Here is a 19806-nt window from a genome sequence, read left to right as displayed (position 1 = left end):
TAACCCAGTAATGAGGCCCCAGGTGCTGAGGGCTGGCCAACACTAGCCCCGGTCCTAGGGGGACAACTCTCCACCTGTAAGCTCTGTAAGTCAATGCTTCATTAGCTCAGGCAAGCAGACTGCTCCCACCACCCTTGGCCAAGGCCAAACATGCAAAGCCCAACAGGTTCTCTCATACAGCAAGGACAGCTCATGGACCTGTGAGGGTTAAGGCAGACGCCTACTGCTTGGAGACCAGAAAAGCAGGCTTGAAGCCTCGAAGCCCCAGAGTTAGTCACCTCAGCCCCCATACCGCCCAGGCCCTGAGCTGCAGGCCCACTCATCTGAAGCCGCTCTGCAAGAGCCAAAGCCTACCTGACAGCAGCCAGGTGACAGTCATAGTGCACGATGTTGAAATGGGACACAGTGCTGTAGCCCTGCTGTTTCCGAGGCTTGTTCTCCATCTCCTCCAAGGCCACCCGCTTGGTGAAAGTGTAAATGCCTAAGACCTTCGTGGGCTGCAAGACCAGTGCAGAAAGGAGGAGTGAGGAGAAATTCCCTGCCAAGGACACATTGTGACCTCCGAGACTGTCTTATTTATTGAAAAGCACTACTTCTAGTTATGGTGTGGCTCAGCCACCTTTAACCTTTAACCCCTCTGGCTGAAATACAGACATATCCTTAGTACACACCTTTTATCCCAAACAGTGAAGGTAACATCAGCTTGGAAGCACCCATTTTTGAAAGTGATACCTAATTGAGTAGCAGACAAGGTGAGAAAGATTTGACCGGATAGGATACTCCCAACTCTCATGAGGAGAGAGAGGAAAGGGAAGCTATTTAAGAAAGAGCAGCCCAGAGAGGAACAAAGAGTTTTACAGAGACAGGTTGAAGACAGAACAATCTCGACACAAGTGAAGACAGAGTGAGCCAGGGAATGAGAAGGAACCAGAAGAGTGGACGAGGTTTCTAGGTCACGCAGAGCAACTCAGGGGAGGAGAGAGAGAGAGAGAGAGAGACAGAGACAGAGACAGAGACAGAGAGACAGAGACAGACAGACCAGAGTGGATGAGTTAGTGTGGAAGGGAGTTTTGAGTCAGAACAGCTGAGCTGAACCAGCCAGCCGGAGTTCAGAAAGAACTAGAAGGGAGAGCTTATGCAGCAGGAAGTCAGAGGCTGAGAACACCCTAGGCTCAGGTTAGATTGTACGGGGGCTGGAAGCTTCCAGGACCAGGCCAGGGTTAGCAGATTGAGCAGTGAGCCTCGGGGATGACAATTATGTAAAGAGAGTAAGTTACACAAGAAGCCCACAGGACACGTCGGACAGAGCGCCCCTCACATGGGGTCAGGCAGGGACAGTGGTCGCTCTATGTGAGCACCTTTTGTTGCTGCAAACTCACACGAGGCCCAATTTCTTTGTGGCAATCCTGAGAGGAGCTGGGGTATCTAAGAGGTGATTAGGTCATGAGGTCCCACTACAGGGTTACCAGAGACCCAGCAGATCCCAACATCTCACCCTTGAACTCCAGAACCAGGAGCTAAGTAAGCCTATGTGTGGCTGTGTTATTCTAGGAATGGGAGCTGGGTCCTTGTACATGCTAAGCAAATACCCTATCACTCAACCACACTCCCAGCCCAAGCCCAGGCTGTCCTCTGTGTGAGCTTCATCTAGACGCAAGTACACAGCACTGCCATGGCTGCTTGTGTCTCAAAACTTTCAGGCAGCTGTATCAACCAAGCAAGACATCTGTCCGTCTGCGGCCCAGGAGCACAGCTGGGTTACTAGTTAGAGGCCCCTCCTGGTGCTGTCCAGAAGCAAAGGCTCTCTGTGCACTGCCCCTTCCAGGTGTCAGCTCCCTGGAGACATTAGAGAGAGGGACCGGGGCTGGTGCTGGCAAGCCCTCAGCACCTTGTCACCTTGTTTGTTCAGGCAATGAGTGTGACCTGCAGTGCCCAGGCTGGGGGTCAGCAAAACCTCAGCTGGACTCTGGCTTCGCCAGGTGCCCTCTGTGTCCTTACCTGTCACCCGGGCCTTTAATAGGGTGTAAAGACATGACTACAAGGCTCACACAAAACCGCCGAAGTACCCTGGCACTGCCAAGGGTGCAACAACGTTCATGCTCAGACAGTCTGCCTTCCTGCCGTCAAGGCCAGTAGCTGGCCCTACGTCATCTCCCAAAGCACAAGCCTATCGATGTCAGTACAAAAGGCCTCGCAGGAGACAGACATGTCCTAACAGAGCCAGGCTGTGCCCACTGCCCAGCGCCATACCTGGAACTTGTACCCCTCCCTGCAGATGCAGCACGTGAGTCCGGGCTCCTCAATCAGCTCTTCCATTTGCTTCAGGAGCGCAGTCTTGGTCACCACCTGACCCTTCTCGTTTGTCTGGAGAAGAGCACAGGCAGCGTGTCACACACCCTCTCACCCTGGCTTGGGATGACCACACAGAAGAGGCCTTCTACTGTCCTGTGCTGGTAGGCTAGGCAAGTGGCGGAGCACTAAGCCACCCACCTGCCCTCGTCACTGCCGTCTATTGAGGGACCCTACATTTGTTGAGGAGCCACCAAAGCAGAGGAAACCACGCAGCAGGAAGCTGCCGTGCTGCTACGTCGCCATTTGTTACCAAAAGCCCCTTCGTTCTGTGCCAACGCCACATCTCGGCTGCCAAGGGCTGCTGTGCTCTGATCATTTACTGTCCCCAGCAAGGGTCAAACTGCTGACACATGAGTTTGCTTGTTAAGATAAGGGTCTTTCAGGGCCACCATTTCTTCCAAAGTAGGACAACAGAGCCCTTTGTGTTGACCAGACCCTGTGCAAAGTCTTGTTCGGTACTAAGTAGCTACATGCTGTGGCCAGTGTTTTACTTTCTTTATCTAGAAATGGGAATAGTGATGTCAAGTACAGCTGACATTTGAGGTCTTCAAGTGTCTGGCATGCACTAGATCCAGGATACGCAGTAGTCAGTATCTCCATTTTTACCATTTGCACAAACCTGTCAGGTCATTTTACCCCAAGTACCCCTAACCCCTGGGTGGCATAGCAGTAGCCACACCTGAAAGCACCCGGCACAGTTAATTCCTGTCTTCCTCCATGCACCCTCACACACTGTCAAGCCCAGTTCTGCTGGGAAGCACCAGTCTGCCTGTGGTGCTACCTTGCCCACGGTGGGGACTTTACCGTCATGCCCAGAGTTCCCAGAGCCTTCTGCCTCATGGCCATGGCCATGCGCTTCTTCTCTGCCCGGGTCTCTCTGCGGGCTGCGTCAATCTTCTTGTTCACATCTGGGTGTTCTCTTAGGGCCTCCAGGAGGTTCTCGGCCAAGGTCCCAATGCCCTCATCACTGGACACCTGCTCTAGCTTATGCAGGCTTGTGATGGAGTCCGTTCCAATCAGAACCTATCAAGAGAGAACTAGCGAGATGTAGTTATCTTGTCATGGAGGTGGCCTTCCACTAAGGCTTGGTCAAAGCCTCTGATCATCAACAACATGCACAACCTGTGCAGTTATGGAGAGAGCCTGCCACCCAGGCCCAGTCTATAGTCAGTCAAAATGCACAAGCTTGTCTTGTGTGACTGGCTTCAGAGGTCAGAGCACTCGAGAGTTTGGTTTTCCTGTGACCTCTGACTAGTTCCTCCACGCATCAGCTCTTGAATCCCACATAATAAAATGGGGGCAAGGTCAAGGCAGCCGTAAGGGTGAAAGGTGAGACAGCACGTGAAGCGCCCAGCAGGGCCTGTACAGGACACTGGGGCAGAGGCCCTGAATTCATAGGAACTCCCCAAGTTCTGCATGAACATCTGCAGCTATCAAACCTGGTGGCAGTTCTCCCAGCCTACAAGATACTAGAGGCAAAATTCCAGCCTGTGGGAGTAGAGATAACAACAAGCTAAATAGCTATAAAGCCTGTTCTTGGCAAGGCTCCTTCAGGGCCTGTGGCACTATGTGATGGGAGAGGAGGCAGGTGCAGAGGAGAAAGGCCTCCAGGTCAGCCCAGTGGGTGGTCTCACAGCATGGCTGAAAAGCCCCCTCGCCATCACATCAGTGGTGAAGTTCTCCTATGTGTGGGGAAAACAGAAAGCAGCAGGCCTAACCTCAGAGTGAAAGCTTAAGCTGGTGCCTCAGATCACTCACTAACTCGTAAATCCACCCTCACTGTAGGAACTCACACCTCAGCAAAGCTGCATGTTATCTCCTGCCTCTGCTCCGAAACGCTGAGTGAGCCCATGTTTAAGACCTTGCAAACTTTTCCACAGGCACCCACACCCTAAACTCAACACCCTAAGTGTTTACTATGAGCATGCATGTGTGTACATGGAGATGTGTGTAAAGCAGGAGTAAGAAAACCACCCACACCTTGTCCACACGAAGCTCATACACAAGTGGGGAGGGTAGCACACACTCACAGGATCTTTTTGCCACCCTCCTCTCTGTACCCTGAGCCTCTTTGTCTCCTCTGATGCCACGGCCATTCCCCTCATCACTCAACCAAAGGACTGGACAGAGTCCTAAAGTTACCGAGCCCCTTCTCTCTCCAAGCAGCCACCAGTCAATCATGACAAACCCCAGCACCCATCAATCACCTGTCTGAGCTCTTGGTAGCACATGTAGTGAGTGCTGCCCTTGTGAGGAGAGCCACACTCCTATGCTGAGTATAGCAGTGCACACCTGGAATCAGAGCACTCAGAAGCTGAGGCAGGAGAACTGCTGGGAGCTTGAGGCTAGCCTGGGCTTCATAGGGAAGACCTGGCCAACTAGGGCTACATAGTAAGATGTGTGAATAGCCATCACATGTTGCCCTTGGCCAAATCAGAGCTCTGTTCCTTAGTCTCCTATGCAAATACAGCTGTTGTAAGAAGTAGAGACAATGTATGCAAAATCTTCCTACAGAGGCCTATCAACTGTGGCTATCTACCGGCAGATCTGGTAAGACCTTCACTATGCCTATGCTGGGGGGCGTTATCAGAACAGGCTTCCAGATGACAACCCAGAACTATGCTCAATGCAGAACACTATAAAAGCAAAACTACTAACTCCGAGGACTCTCAAAAGGCAGCATTAAACCTTATAGCATCCACCTAGAAAACAGAAAACACAAAGCCATTTCATGCAAAAGACACAAAGCCCTAGAAAAGTTGTGCAGCATCATTAACCAGCAGGGAAATGCCAGTCAAAACCACAGCCAGGACACCACACTCAGCAACATGACTGAGGTAAAAACAGCCAGCAGTGTGGTGGGAATGCAGAGAACTGGGCCACTCACCTGCTGCTATAAGTGTAAAGTGGGCCTGTGCTCCAGGAGAGCTTGCAGTGTCCTATAACTGGTGTGTGTGTGATGTGCCCATGTGAGCGGGTGCGCATGTGTGGAGGGTGGAGGACACTATCCGGGCTCTCGTTCCTCCCTTGTATGATTCTGGAATCTACCTCAGAAGGTCAGGGCCATGGGAAGTTGTCGGCTGCCTGAGGCAGAGCAGGAGGTGGTGGTGATGGCGTCAATCGCTCGCAACTGCAGGCAGAACTCTGGAGTTCACAGCTACTGGCTGAGCCCTGCATGTGGAGCTCACCGTCGAGCACACAAGGACAACTAGATGAGCCTCAAGCTCTAGGTTAAGCCACACTACAGGTGACCTGCCGGCTCTACACCAAGATTGTCCATGACTCCCTCCTGTTACCCATCATGTCTGTTGCCTGCAGAGTGAGGTCCACAGACATGCTGGCCACTCACCTGGGTGGCAGGGTGTTGCATGGCCAGACCCCGAAGAAGCCTCAAAATAAATGGCAGAGCAGGCCGAGACAAAAACTTTTTCCAGATGTCAGCATCCAAACTATAAGACAGACAAGGGTGTCAACAACCAGGAAGAAGTGCTGGAAACCTGCTGCTGGTTCTGGCTGGTTTGAACAGGGTTCTTTTCAAGAAGGCAGTAAGGGACCACTAAGGGCAAACCCAGCTCAGAAGCCGGATAACAACAAGCACTGGAACAGAAGCAGAAAAGCCTCAGGGTTCTACAGTGGCTGGACATGTCCCTGAGGGGGAGGGGCAGAGGGCACAGAAGAAGCACCGTGCTAGATGCTGGGAAAACTCCATGTGCCCCAGAGAGGGCCTTACTTCTTGGCACTGGGGATATGCTTTTTCATGTAGTCCAGGGCACTCTGGGTGATTCCCTTCTGCAGGATGAGGTCCTTCAGCTGATGACCATTGCTGTTGTTCTTGATACCAGCAGCAATCTTGCAGAAGCAATCCAGGAAGACTTTGTCATCCCCACTATGGTCTTCATCGTACCTAGGAGAGCATAAAGAGTCTCAGCATGAAGACAGAGCTCAGTCACCCTCTTGGTTAACAACGAGGTGAACCGCCTACAGGATCCATTCTAAACCCAGCTGGGAAAGGAGACCCTCAGACCAGGACTCTCCCCTTGCCTACCCTGTACCCAAGCTTGCAGTGTCTTTTGCATCTTCAGGCTTTTGCAAACACAGCTCCCTGCGCCGTGAGGCCCTTTCCCCTCTCATACCCTTCCTCCTCCTGCTCTGACACACCAGGATTGGGTGGCCGTCTCTCCAGCTAAACAAAGCTCCTACATGCTGGACCATGGACACACACACTCAACCAAAACCCCGGCAGCTCTGCTCAGCCTCACAAGACCAGCTTGGATTTCTGTGGGCTCCCCGAGGCTCATTGTATCCAACTCCAGGCTCCTACTTATCGAAGCTGCAGTATGGCTTGAACCGCTCCACCAGGATCTGCATCTTCTCCACCTCTCCGAAGGACAGGTATGGGATGATACGCAGCAAACCCTGCAGCACGCTGGGATTGGAACGAACGAAGGTGCTGTTGATCTGGTCCAAGAGCATCACCAGTTGATCCTTGTCACCTGTGAGGAGGAGGTTGCCCTGCAACAGAGAAGCTGGGAGTCAGGATGGTGGCTGTAGCCAAGCACTCCCATAGTTCCAGTCAGAACTATTACTCAGTGCTTGCTGGGGAACAATAAGCAGCGTGGGTTCCCTTGATGAGCTTCCCAGCCACAGCGATGGCTACACCAATACAACATCCTGCTCTCCCAGGAGAACAGAGATGTTATCTACTCCTGGGAGCACAGGCCTGGCCGAATCACCAGCCCCAGGAGGCAGGAAGTTCCAGGTACAGACAGGGGAGACTGCATCACAGACCGATTTCAACCCCAGGCCTAACTGTATCAGTCACAAGTGAGGCCAACTGTAGAGTGAAGGGTTGAATGACGACACTGCCTACTCAGCCAGGTCATGGCTGCTTCTATTAGTGGGCACCATCAAACTGAGACGCTTCCTTGGCAGCTTTGTTTCCCTGAATGCAAAGGTTACAGACTCAGTGCAATGATATCAGCCAGAGTAGAACCTGGCTATTTCTAACATGAGAGGGTTCAGCCATTCTGGGCTGAGCTCAGCTAGCTCCAGATAAGCCCACTGTGTGTTCCCAGTGTCTGTGGGCAGAAGGACTAGGTCCCACTCACCTTGTCCTCACTCAGGGGCTCTGCATTGGACTCATCTAGAATGATCTCCATGATGCTCAGCACCTGCTCAGCCACCGCTGCTCCTCCGCTGTCCTTGCTCTCTTGCTCAGCTACCAGAGCCTGAAGGGGAGACGCAGGGACTCTCAGGACACAGTCAGTCGCCTCCCATGGTCTTAAAGCCCAGGGGCTAGGCGTATGTGTGTGAAAAGATGTGGAAGTGTGTGTGTGTGTGTGTGTGTGTGTGTGTGTGTGTGTGTGTGTGTGTGAGAGAGAGAGAGAGAGAGAGAGAGAGAGAGAGAGAGAGAGAGAGAGAGAGAGAAGAAGATGTGGAAATGTGATGTCCCCTACTTTTTTGCAGTGTTAATTCTGTCTATTGAATTCCTGCTCCTGGTCTTGAGTCTACACTCAGCAAAGGGACAGGAAGCTCTGAAGAGCATGAGTGGGAGCCATCTAGAGAGTCAGCTGAAGGATCAGGTCTGGTACTGCAATTTCTCAGGTGTGCCAAAGCTCCCTCTTCATCATCTAGAGCCCACACTCCTTACCAAGTTTAAAGTCCCCAACATGACATTCAAGGTGTTCATTTCCAGCTTGACCAACTGTTGCCGATTGACTTTCACCTTCACACAGTAACTGAACAGCTTCAGGAGCACCTGTGAAGAGAGGCCAGCCCAGAGGTCCGTGAGAACACCCATGAGCATACGGTGTACAAGTGCCGAAGACATATCCACAGAAAAGTATGGGGAGTGGTTCTCAACTTTCCTAGGGCTGCGACCCTTTAATACAGCTCCTCATGGTGTGGTGACCCCAAACATAAAATTAATTTTGCTACTGTAATGTAAATATCTGATATGCAGGAAAGTTGGTATGTGACTTCTGAAGGGGTCACAACCCACAGGCTGAGATTCGCTGCTCTAAGGCGACTTCTCAGGCAGCAGCCACTCCTTCTGAACAGCAAGGTGACCCTGGGCTCTCATACCAGGTCAGCATCTTAAGTGGCAACATTCTCCCGCATTCTCTGTTCCCCTATATGACGGAAGTGACAGTGGTTCTTAATGAACCAAGTGGTTGGTGTCCCACTATCCTGGGGAAACCTAGCACCAACCAAGTTTCTGAACTAGCAGCAGACAAACATCCTAACGGACATAGCCTATGGAGGCCAAAAACCAGGTAGGCCATTCAAATGACACAAGAGTGTTTGTCCTTCTACAGCCCACGAGGTAAAGATATTAGTGAGGTCTCTGTGGTGACTCTGGAATCCCCAGACTAGTGAGACACATGACCCTCCAAACAACAGCCTACGACGGAGGGAGAATCTAGTTTAAAGGCAACCGTAAACCAACAATGACTGGCATTAAGAGCGGTTACAGAGAGAAGCAGTCATGGTTCCTGATCACTAAAGAGGTACGGGAGAAGACTGCCACAGCCCAGATCTAAGGCAGTGGGGCCGGGAAGAGGGAGCACTGGGAATCCCAGATGTCCAAGGTTTGGGGAAAGCCAGCACTAGCACTGGTCTCTGCTGTACCACACTGCCCTCTAGTGTCAAGTAGCTCAACGACCACGGCTTCACATAGAGCCTGGCAGTCATACTGCCCACAACTCACTGTTAGAAGGTGGCGCCCCTGCTTAAAATCTTTGACTCCTGCCAGTCTGTTCAGCATGCACTGCAGACCCCCGCACTGGGCCATCACACCGGCCATTCTGTACACTTCCTCTTCGTCCTCTTCTTCATCTGGGGGAAAAGGGAAACCAAGAGGAGCACAAGTTCAAAATGTACGTATTGCCTAGATCAGTGCTCTCCTGGGCTGAGAGCACACAGCCCTTTCCCTAGCTGGAATTAAGGTCGGACTATAACCGATTTGCACTCACTCCCATAGGGGCCTTGCTCAGAGGTTCGGTCCACTACAGTTTTCTGCTATTATAGCAAAGTACAAGCAAATACCACTGTCAACGGAACAGAGAACCAAGCAGAGAGAAATCTGAACACAAGCCTGCTAACTGAATCTTTCCCTTGACAGCCTGAATGTTTTCATCCCAACAGGTACCTATGTCAGCCCACAGATGCCTTTCTCCCTTACAGTGTGATGCAGAGCACAGGCCACCATACTCTGAGACATGTCTGCTCTAGCTGAAGTCCAACATGCAGTATCATATGTGGAGAGGGCTGTACCTGTGGTGGAGTCCAGGGACTCGATAAACTCCTCGGTGGCATCGCCCAGTAGCCCCCGCATTCGATAAACAATCCTCATGGGCTCTCCCTAGGTAGAGAAAAGTTGGAAAGGTAGACTCATAAACAGGCCTAGAAAACTGCAAGCCTTCTTCACCCTTGGACTTGCTCAATGCCTTGGTGATGTGAGCCTCCGTTTCTTTAACAAGACAGGGACTGGACTCAAAGGCTGTGGAAGAGATTCGCTCTGTTCAGTGCCTGCTGCAGGCCAGGCTCTGTGAGAAGCACTACAGACACACAATCCTATTGGACTCCATTAGAGCACTGGGTAGGCAAGAGCTCCAACCACTACTTCCTGAGTGTTTTGTTTCGACAGCATACTTGACTAGGCTAGAAGTAAAGGCCCAATTCTAAGTCTGTGCTGATCTCAGGAAGAGCTCTCTCTTCTCTCTGCCTACTGGGGCTAGAGGACAAACAACTGTATTTGAACCAAAGAATGTGGTACAAATTTCAGGAACCCAGAGCAGATGCGTCACTCTTTGCCCACAGACAGACCAGGGTCTTCATTCATCAGAGACAAAGAGGGTTCATCCCAATCAGCAGGCTAACACACACATAGCCTGGAATGGACAGAAGAAGCCGTCGGGAGAGTCTGCCTGTGCCAGGCACCAAGCTGGGGACCCAAGAGGCCCAACCTCAGTTGAGAGAAAAGCAAAGGCACAAGGCTCACGCACGCCTCCTTGAAGCTATCTGACTGACAACAGCCAGATGCCTCCCGATCTGGCAACACAATGCACTTCTTCAGAAAGGAAGTAAAGCTACAGTGGCCACAAGGCCACGGTGATTCACAGCAACTCCACTTGGCCAGTCCTGAGGGCAGAAAAGGCAGCCCACACACAGCTCCTGGAGAAAGCAAGCACATACCTCATTGGTCGTACACCAGACCTTCTTGTAAACCTCAGCCACAGGAAGATCCAGACTGATAATTTTATTGTTCACTAGAAGCTGGAAAACAGAGGAGAAATTATGACAAGGAAGCTCACAGGCTACCCTTGTGGCTCATCACAGGGCCCTGTCAAAGCTCACTCTCCAGGGAAATGCATGTGCATGCACAACACCCAGCATTTTATGTGTACAACGTTGGGGGACAAATGTTTAATCCACATGGACTCCAGTTTAGATCCAACTGAAGACTTTTCATCTTGAACACCAGAAAAAAAATCACCTTTGCCTTTAATCATACTGATGGTAATGCCAGACCCAATAAGTAGTCTGTCAGAATCTACAAGGCTCTGGGTATTAACAGGGGCTATGATCCACATACTGGTGTCAAAACACCATGACTCCTGGGGCTCCATTAACCTGCAATCTCTAGAAAACCCTGCCAGAAGCAACGGTGACAAAGGCCTACCACCGCTCCAAACAACAACCATCAAGCACCTGCTGTTCCAGGCCAGGGCTGGTCAGAGCCCTCCTCCTCTACAGCAGGAGAGACAGGGAGACTGGACCCATTAGCCCACTTTACAGACTAACCTCCTACAAGGTTAATCAGTGGCTCAAAGCTGTGCTCCTGGTGAGTGACCAGCACAGCCCAGCTCTTACCTCCATCCCACTGTCGTCCTCCAGAAGAGCCACCAGGTCACAGTCCTGGCAGATCTTGTTCTTTATGTCCCTCATAAGAGGCCCAATGCCTGGTTCATTGCTGCTATATGGGTTTCCGGGCATCCTGCCCTGTAGAAAGTCCTCTTGCTGGGGGTCCTTCTCCAGGGTCACAAAGAACTCAGTGACTTCATTTTCCTCCTAAGGGATAGAAAGAGGAACGTGTGGGAAGGGACCAGCACTGAGCGGTTCTGTGGGCACCAGAATGAAAACACAGCAAGAACACCATGCCTACTCATTAAACATGTTGACCGGCAGGTGGCCAGAGACCATGGAAATCACCACTCAGCAGCCTGAAGCTCATGTGTCCCTTACAGATTAACAAGAGATGGCCTAATGGCCAGGGAGACAGGAGCGAGGTGCTGTCCAATGAGATGTGGACCAGTTTGAGGCCAGGCAAGATTCACTGGAAACTTGGAGCAGAGAAGGGGCTTTTTTCTTTCTGTGACAATCTCTGACAGGCCAACCTTGATGCCATCAATAACCAAGAATGTTGCTGTTTCCCTCAACAATGAGAAAGGTCTCTGAGCCAGACCATAGGAAAGACACACATGTGGCGTGCATGCCTGAAGAACCCAAGGTGCAGAAGAGAAGGACAGCAATATACCCAATATACCCAACTCTACCCCAGAATTGCTGCTGCCCATGCAACAGGAGGTGAGGCCTAATTTTAAGAAGGGTTAATCTTGGCCTTCAGGTAAAAAGACCACTGGCTTCCCTTGTTAGAGGAGGGAAATTAGTAAGCTGTTTCCACTCTGTCAGTGGATCTGGGGATAAAGATACTAAGTTATCCACCCTGTGGGCAAGTCACTGAGGCTGACACCCGTGGGTTGTGGGGAGCAAGCACGCTGCTTACAGGGTAGATGATGCTGCACAGCCTCTCAAAGATGAACACAGGAGTCCGGTAGTCATCCAGATTGTAGCGCTTGGCTGTCTCAATGCACACAGCCATGAAGGCCTTGGTTTCAGACTCTGTACCTGCCAAGAAAGTGGCCAAAGGAGTCAGGGAAGAGCCTCGCCTGCATGAGCTGAGCTGAGACAATGAAGCACCTTCTCTGACAGGCACCTCCTGCCTGCTAGGTTTCTGAACACTCTATACAGTAACATCAGCGACACTCAATGAGAAGCCTCCACCCCAAGTCAAACCATGTGCTTGTTCCAGTCTCTCTGAGAGCACGACTTTCCTTAAGGAGAAGGACTATACCTCCTTTGCCAAAACAGGTTCTCAAAAGCAACACAGGACTTCCCTTTTGGGAAGCCAGGCAGATGAAGTTGGCTAGAGTAACTTTTCACTCCTGTCAGTTGAAAAAAAGCTCAAACCATCGGTGAACTATTACACTAGTGAAGAATAAAAGCCCACCAAAGGAAAGAACTCAGGGCCCCAGAGAAGCAGGGCCCACAGTGGTTTTGGTTTAGTTCCCATGAAGCTTTAGTTCCCACGGCCTGCAGGAAGTGAGTGCTGGAGACAGAGCCTCAGTCAGCCGAGATGAGGAGCCAGTGGGGAGCGGCCTGGAGCCCTGGCCATCACACAGCTGCCCCCTCAGGAGCACAGCCAGCTTCGCTGTGAAGGTCAACTAGAGCCACCTTCTCTCTTCTACAGTCACATAACTGAAGGCAAATTGTCCTTCCTTACAAAAATGGTAATGGGGGAGGGACAAGTGAGAGCTAAATGCTATCCCCTCCCTCGAGTGACACCCAAATTCCACAATCCCTCGAAGTCTGAGGAAGTTGGATGACGGCATGCCAGGGACAGCCTAGGGGCCCTTACAGAGGCAGCAGTCACAAACGCGTGTGGAGAAGACCAGCTTGCATGGGGCCTAAAGAATTTATTTTTCCTCTTTGCTTTTATTGAATTTTCACTGATATCTGCATGTGAATGTGCATGTGCATGTGTTTGAAGTGCAGGCACCTCTAGGGGACAGGAGGATGATGCTGGATCCTGTGAGTGGTCGTGAGCTGTCTAACATGGAAACAAAGCCAGGCCCTGCGTGAGCAGCGGGTGTTCTTGACCACTGAGCTCTCTTTCTAGCTCCTGTCTTGGTTGTGTCTGCCCTCTTGCCTCAACCTCCCAAGTGCTGGGATAAAGGCAGGTATTATCATTCTTTGCTTCTAAAGAATTTCCATAATAAACTTCAGGAATAGGAATTCACAACTCCAAATCATAAAATACCAGTTTGAGAACACCATCTAGAAACCAGAAAAGCAAACACAAATGGGCCTGGGAACTTTAAACTTTCGAGTGATTGACCAGGCACAAATGTGCTCTATAAACAGGAGGTTTCTTGGCTACAAAATCTTGAGCTATAAGAACAACAGCAGATTAACAGGCTGAACAGTACAGAAGAAAGACAGGGATGAGAACAGCTATGGAGAACACAGCAAGGCCACTGACGAGAGACAATGAGAACATCCCAGATGACTGGAGACACCAGCCTGAGACCTCTACCTCTCCCTTCTCTGGGAGCTCAACACAGGAAAAGCACCGATGAGCCCAGCTCGAGGGCTAACACTAAGCACCACCATGCTCGTCAGACAGGCTTCTCTCCCAAACCCAAGAGCTGTGTGCCTTTTGGTGCTGTGGTACCAAGAAACAACATCTGTGTGCATCTCACCTACTCCAAGCGGAGTGGGCAGGGTTACCTGTGGTCATGTCCTCCAGCATCTCCAGCAGCATGTCCTGGGTCTCATCGATGAGCTTGGTCCTCTGCAGCACTAGTTTCCGCAAGCACAGGTACCCATTCAGCACAGTGCCCACCAAGCGGCTCTTGAAATGACGCTTGATGGACTCCACCTCTACAAAGGAGGAGAGGAGGCCTGCGGGGACAGGAGATACTGCCGTAAGATCTGCAGGACACAGCAGGCCTGGGCTACCACAGAAACAAGAAAACCGGTTGGGGATTTAGCTCAGTGGTAGAACGCTTGCCTAGCAAGCGCAAGGCCCTGGGTTCGGTCCCCAGCTCCGAAAAAAAAGAAAAAAAAAAAAAAAGAAACAAGAAAACCAAAAAGCAAGGAGATGCCCAATGAGTCAAATAGCTGGCAGTGAGGAGCTCAAACGCGCAGGCCCATCAAGGAAGAGAACTTCTAGAGGGAGACGTGCACTGGCCCCAGGAGCACACCCAAGGGAGGGGCTAATGGCTCTACCTGTGAGACTCTTGAGGGCATATCCCTGCTGCAGGTCTGTGCTCAGTGTGGCCTCCTCTAAGGCCAGCAGGCGGGCGATTTCCTAAACAGGGCGACAAGCAGTGCAATGAGGCCACCTCCGCCCCAGGACGCAGTCCCCATCAGAGGTGCTTAAGCCACACATCCATTCTAATCCTTAAAAAATGCCTTTCCGAGAGGCCAAAGAGGCTGAAGCATTGCTGAGAGACTGTTTACCCCGAAGCAGCTCAAATACCCTTAACAGACGGCACAGCCATCCGAATTACAGTAAAGTCTGGAAACTAATTAATTCCACAAATGTGTCTTCTCAGCAAGCAAGAACTGACAAAAGTAGAGAAAGAAGAAGTGGGGGAGGGACAGATCCATCACCTTGGTGATGAGGTTGCCCACGTAGGGCAGGACTCCCCGAGCAGCCAGGTAGACTTTCCAGTGGCAGGAGGCGATGAGCTTCTGGTAGAGAGCCAGGTACTCTGCAGCACACTCCCCAGCCACACTCAGCTCGTCCAGGTAACTGCACGGACATGGGACACCCTTAGAGAGCACTAAGGACCCAGAGCCAGGAGCTCCCTCCTTGGTATCTACTTTCAGCCTCTCTTCCTCCTCCTCCTCCTCCTCCTCCTCCTTCTCCTCCTCCAGGTGGATGGAGGTCATCTGAGAAACCCCACACTTCCCTCGCTGAAAGGATTCACAACACTTCAGGGAATGGCTGCCAAGCCTCTGAGCATCTGTGTCTCCGTGCTCACTGCCTGAGGACTGCGGAGGACAATGAGTGACAATTACGTCTGTGCTCAGAGGCGCTCAACAGACACCCACTGCCGCTTTACCACTGATACCCTAAAGCGCTGTCTGTTCCTGTGGCCGAGATCGGGGTGGTTATATACTACTCTGGGTACCTCCCAGCCCTGTGTACTAACCCAAGAGCGAGGGAAAGGCATTCAACTATGCTAGCCACTGTCCCCACCCACCCCACATGGTACCTGGTGAGGAGGTCAAGGACCTGCTGCTTGCGGCTGGGGACAGTAGCAAGAGCTTCCACGATAGTACAGGCTGCCTGCCGTGCTGCCTGTGTTGCCGGGGTAAAGAGTACCTGGCAGACAAGGGAGAGGAAATGTTGCTGGCTCAGGATACCCACAGCATGAACTGACGTCCACCCATCCAGACAAAGGGAAGGGTCCACAGCACCAGGTAACACGCCCCTGGCTATAGGCCATCACTGGCTTGTTCCTGTGAGGGCCAGGGTGGGATGTCAGAGAGCAGAGGACAGCTCTGATGGCCTGTCCCTGTTGGTGGCCACACTTAAGGACTTCTATTTGAAAGGAAGTGACTGAACAGTGAATGGAAAGCAGAGGGCACATGCAAGGGACCCGTTGAGAGGCTGCACCTGCCGCAGCCAGTTGTTGTGGCCCAGCTTGAGGTCAAGTGGGGTGGTCCTCTTCCCCCGCCGACTCAGGAACTGTTTCCACCTCCACACATACTTCTCAGTCAAGTAGAGCCGGTGGAGCTCGGACTTGCTGGGGGATTTCCCGTTGCCATCTACCCCTGCAAGGCAAAGATGGCAGGCGGGGTAAGTGTGAAAGCCCAGTGAACACAGGAGCTGTTGGGAGTGGCAGAGGGAGAGGCACACCTCGGATAGGCAGGCACTTCTTCCAGGCTTCGTAGGATGCCTTAGGATCTCGCTTGAGCCACAGCTGAGCCTGCGCGTGGATCTCATTGCAGTACGGCTTCACCGTGGTGAGGGCCTCCACAGGGACGTCCTGGACGGGAGCAGCACAAGGTGAGTGTTTGCAGCAGAGGGCCCCATCTTGGGATGGCACCAACACTCTAGGGTGGCATGCAGCTCTGATGGCCCAATAGGGGCTCTTGCTAACCCTTATCTGCACCCACGTGAGAAGTGTTATTTCCACACCGACTGAGGCTACAGACTTGGAAGTGCTGGCTCCCTACAGCCACACATGTGGCTACACTTCCTTGGGAATAAAGTGGAGTTTTACTGCCCACTTAATGAAGACCACTGAGCAGTCTGCCTGGCTGGAACCACAGGCAGTCCCGTTCTAGACACTAATGAAGTCAGACCATCCTTAGATCCACGGAGTTTTCAAAGGCCTTACTGCTCTAGGCTTTCATGCTGTTGAGTTTTTATTACTTCACATGTCCCCCAGATTCCAACCTACCTGTGCTGTACTAAAGCCAAGACTGGTGCTTCACTAAAGTAAACTAAAGCCTGGTGCTCACCTCAGTCAGTGAGCTAGCACTCAGAGGCCATGTATCTTCCCCAGCCCTGCCATCCCCACCACAGCACCTTGTTCTTCTTGCTGGTTGGGGCAGGTGGTTTAATCAGCTTCTGTAAGATCCGCAGACACATGAGGGTGATGTTCTCAACAACCACTGGCGTTTTGATGTTCACAGCCATGAGGAAAAGGCTGAGTGCTGGGGATGGAAAGGAATCACAGTCAGTGCACGTGGGCCACTGCACTAACAAGGCTGCCTAAGGGCTCCCACCTCTCACCCGGGTACCAAGGTTGCGCCTTTTGGTTTTCTGAAAAGTGCCCACCCAATGGTCCCAAGCTCACCACAGCGTAAGCGGAGTTCCCAGCAGCTGTCCTCCTTGGAGATGGAGTCTGTCAGCAGCAGCATCTCATACTGAAGGCTGCTAGCCTGGAAAGTGTGCAGGACGAGGAGAATGAGCAGGGTAAGAGTCCAGGGGCCAGGGTGAGCTCTGATTATAGGACCCCCCTAAAATTTCCAGTCATGGGTGTCCTACCAGGACAAGGGGATACAGGAAACCCTGTACTACAAGTTTCAGCTGGGACATGAATATTGCAAGCAGGCAGGCCACTCTCTCCTACCTCAGTCTCCAACACTGGCCTCGAGAAGAGGTCAGGGACACAGAGGACCATGAGGGAGAGGTCAGACAGGAGCTGGTCTGCTTACCAGGTCAGGATTAGCCCAGTGGCCCTTCAGTGCAGTGGAGACTTTGCCAATGATCAGGTCATTCATTTGCTGGGTGGCCTCTGGGTTGTCTCTGAGGAAGCAAAGCGGGAGTCCTGTTAGTCACAATGAAAGTCGCAAGGCCCCTCTTCCCAACGACAGGCCTAGACTTTTCTACCTTCTTCCCAGGAACAAGACTACATCTTTTATCTTAAGGGGTCTCTGATGGGAGGACTACCATAGTCCCCTTACAAGACAGGCATAGAAGGAAGAGCAGCATTAACACGGAAGTCCACACTGCAGGCGGCAGGGCCCCAGGAGCTGCTGGTGTCCATCTCCGAAACCTGAGTCCACACTCAGTGTGGGCCCCATGTCACTTCCTGCACACCACCTCACTTTCACTTCCCAGCTATATACCTTTCTAGTAACAAAATGCACCCTCAAATGGCATCCAAGACCCCGGGGATCTGCTGTTCGGGTGCTCCCCACCCCTCCCCACTCTTTGTGCCCCTGTGTCCTTGCCCCTCTAGTTTCGTAGGCCTATCCACTTGGCATCCGGCACACACCCGCCTCAGCCCCTCCAGGAGCTGCTGCTGCACATGCAGCCCACAGCCTTGTTCCTAGAAAGACTGTGCTCATGGACCACGCTGCAGAGAAGCCATCTATAGCTGGGACTGCCAGCCCTGTTCTAGCTGGGAAACCTTATTTCCAATGTTTTTGTCATTAGAACGTAAGCCACTGCATGTCCAATGCTTAGTGTTCAGGACATGTTAATGGGGGTAAGCAGCACAGCCTGTAAAGGTGTCCAGCACCTCAGACGGCCCAGATTTCACACTCCACAGAAAGTACTTAGCAGTACTGAGCTATTTACTCAAATTCAAGTATTTGCTTTTAATTAGATGTATATATTTAATTATATATAATGCATATGTATACATGCATAACTGTGAGGGTTTCTCTAACATGTGTACAATGTCCAAAGAGGCCAGAGAGGATGCTGGATCCTCTGAAACTGGAGTTATAGATAATTGTGAACCACCCAATGTGGGTGGCGGGTGATAAATTCCAGTTGTCCCCTGTAAGTGGAGTACATGTACTCTTAGCCCAAGCCACCTCTCCAGCCCATTTTTAAGGTATTTACTATAACTGGAATTTTCGGAAGAGTCTTTTATCCAAAGCACATGCTGCACAGTGCCAGATCCTGAGCTAGCCTTCCTTTCTGGCCAGAGTCTAAGCACCCATCCCTATACCCCTCTGCTTCTTCTTGAGTTTTTTTTCTGGGATATTCTTGAGTCCAAGAGTTCTTCACTCTCTTCTCCTCCCCCACCAAGACCCAGGAAGTTCCCTCAGGACACCATCTGAGCCAACAAAGCTCATGGACAGGCCACTCACAGGAACCACATCTACCCGCCTCCCATGTCCCTCCCATCCTCTGGGGTAAGCCAGCCAACCAATTGGCTCAACCCTGAATCACTGCTGCCCCCACTCCAGCATCAAGAAAGAAGCTCTGACCTAGTCAGGAGGCACATGAGCTGGCGGACCTCCTCGCGGATGGCTGCCGCGCCTCTGCGGAGGTTGTAATCAAAGAGCTCTCGGATGAGGCCCTGGGAGACGAGGATGTGTCTCAGGGCTGGATTGGTGGCCAGGGCCCTTAGCAGTGTGATACAATGCTCTGTGACAGCTGAGGCACAGCCATAGCACTTGGTGGAGGAGGTGTGGCCACAGCCTAAGACAGACAACGCACGGTACTGGCTGGCAGTAAACGTGGGCTGCACGGATGTCCGGGATGACTTGGTGGCCGCTTCTCTCTGCTGCAGGTCATACTCTAACAGCTCTTTGCGCGAAGCGAAGACTTTCTAAGAATGCAAAGATAAGAAAGAAATTGGCAGAACATAAATAAACGAGAAATGTGTATGATACAGTTAATTCTTCTCAATAACCCTACCACTTATTTCTTTTATCCTCATTTAACAGGAGGGAACTGGCGATTTGCGTGACTGCTTGACCAAGGTCAAGGTCAGCACTGGAAACCAGAACAATCCCAGCCTTGAGCTCCTCACTTGCCACAAACACTATTTTTTAAAAGGTTAAAGAATCAGATCTCTTCTGAGCAAAGGTCATCAGTAACGTAGTGGGCAGGGCCACTGGCTGCTCTTATAGGATGGGGGTCCACTGCCGCTGGCCGGCATCCTACCTATAGAAACCATGTGGGAACACTGAAGGCAACATGGCTGACTGCAGCTGGGGTGCTCTAAACCTCTAGCCTGTAAACATGGCATCCAAGAAGAGGAAGCAGAACCTTAGCACTACTTTTTAAAACCTGGAATCCCTCTACTAAGCAAGGATTTGTTGCCTACTAATGTCCATCCCACCTCCATTATGCTGTTTCTGGCTGCAAACAGATCTGACAAGTGGCCGTCACCTTAGGGCAGGAGG

The 19806-nt window shown here is 51.6% G+C and overlaps 1 protein-coding gene across 7 annotated transcripts in view; it reads right to left on the bottom strand.

Moving 5' to 3' along the window:
• Positions 1 to 19806, bottom strand: part of Ubr4 (ubiquitin protein ligase E3 component n-recognin 4) — a 108087-nt gene that overhangs the window by 10062 nt on the left and 78219 nt on the right. For all 7 annotated transcript variants that reach the window (NM_001395108.1, XM_087549433.1, XM_087549435.1 and 4 more), the window contains 23 exon segments: positions 355 to 497; positions 2251 to 2364; positions 3157 to 3375; positions 5702 to 5801; positions 6083 to 6256; positions 6674 to 6864; positions 7461 to 7580; positions 8003 to 8110; positions 9062 to 9189; positions 9628 to 9715; positions 10549 to 10629; positions 11227 to 11424; positions 12140 to 12261; positions 13924 to 14097; positions 14425 to 14506; positions 14812 to 14953; positions 15420 to 15529; positions 15824 to 15981; positions 16067 to 16196; positions 16742 to 16869; positions 17013 to 17097; positions 17374 to 17464; positions 18883 to 19226. In NM_001395108.1, coding sequence (NP_001382037.1) covers positions 355 to 497; positions 2251 to 2364; positions 3157 to 3375; positions 5702 to 5801; positions 6083 to 6256; positions 6674 to 6864; positions 7461 to 7580; positions 8003 to 8110; positions 9062 to 9189; positions 9628 to 9715; positions 10549 to 10629; positions 11227 to 11424; positions 12140 to 12261; positions 13924 to 14097; positions 14425 to 14506; positions 14812 to 14953; positions 15420 to 15529; positions 15824 to 15981; positions 16067 to 16196; positions 16742 to 16869; positions 17013 to 17097; positions 17374 to 17464; positions 18883 to 19226 — 3230 coding nt within the window.

Source organism: Rattus norvegicus, chromosome 5 (genome assembly GCF_021556685.1).
Source record: "Rattus norvegicus strain SHRSP/BbbUtx chromosome 5, alternate assembly SHRSP_T2T, whole genome shotgun sequence".
NCBI lineage: Eukaryota > Metazoa > Chordata > Mammalia > Rodentia > Muridae > Rattus > Rattus norvegicus.
The sequence above is the reverse complement of the archived record's forward strand: the minus strand, read 5'-3'. Positions and strand labels throughout refer to the sequence as shown.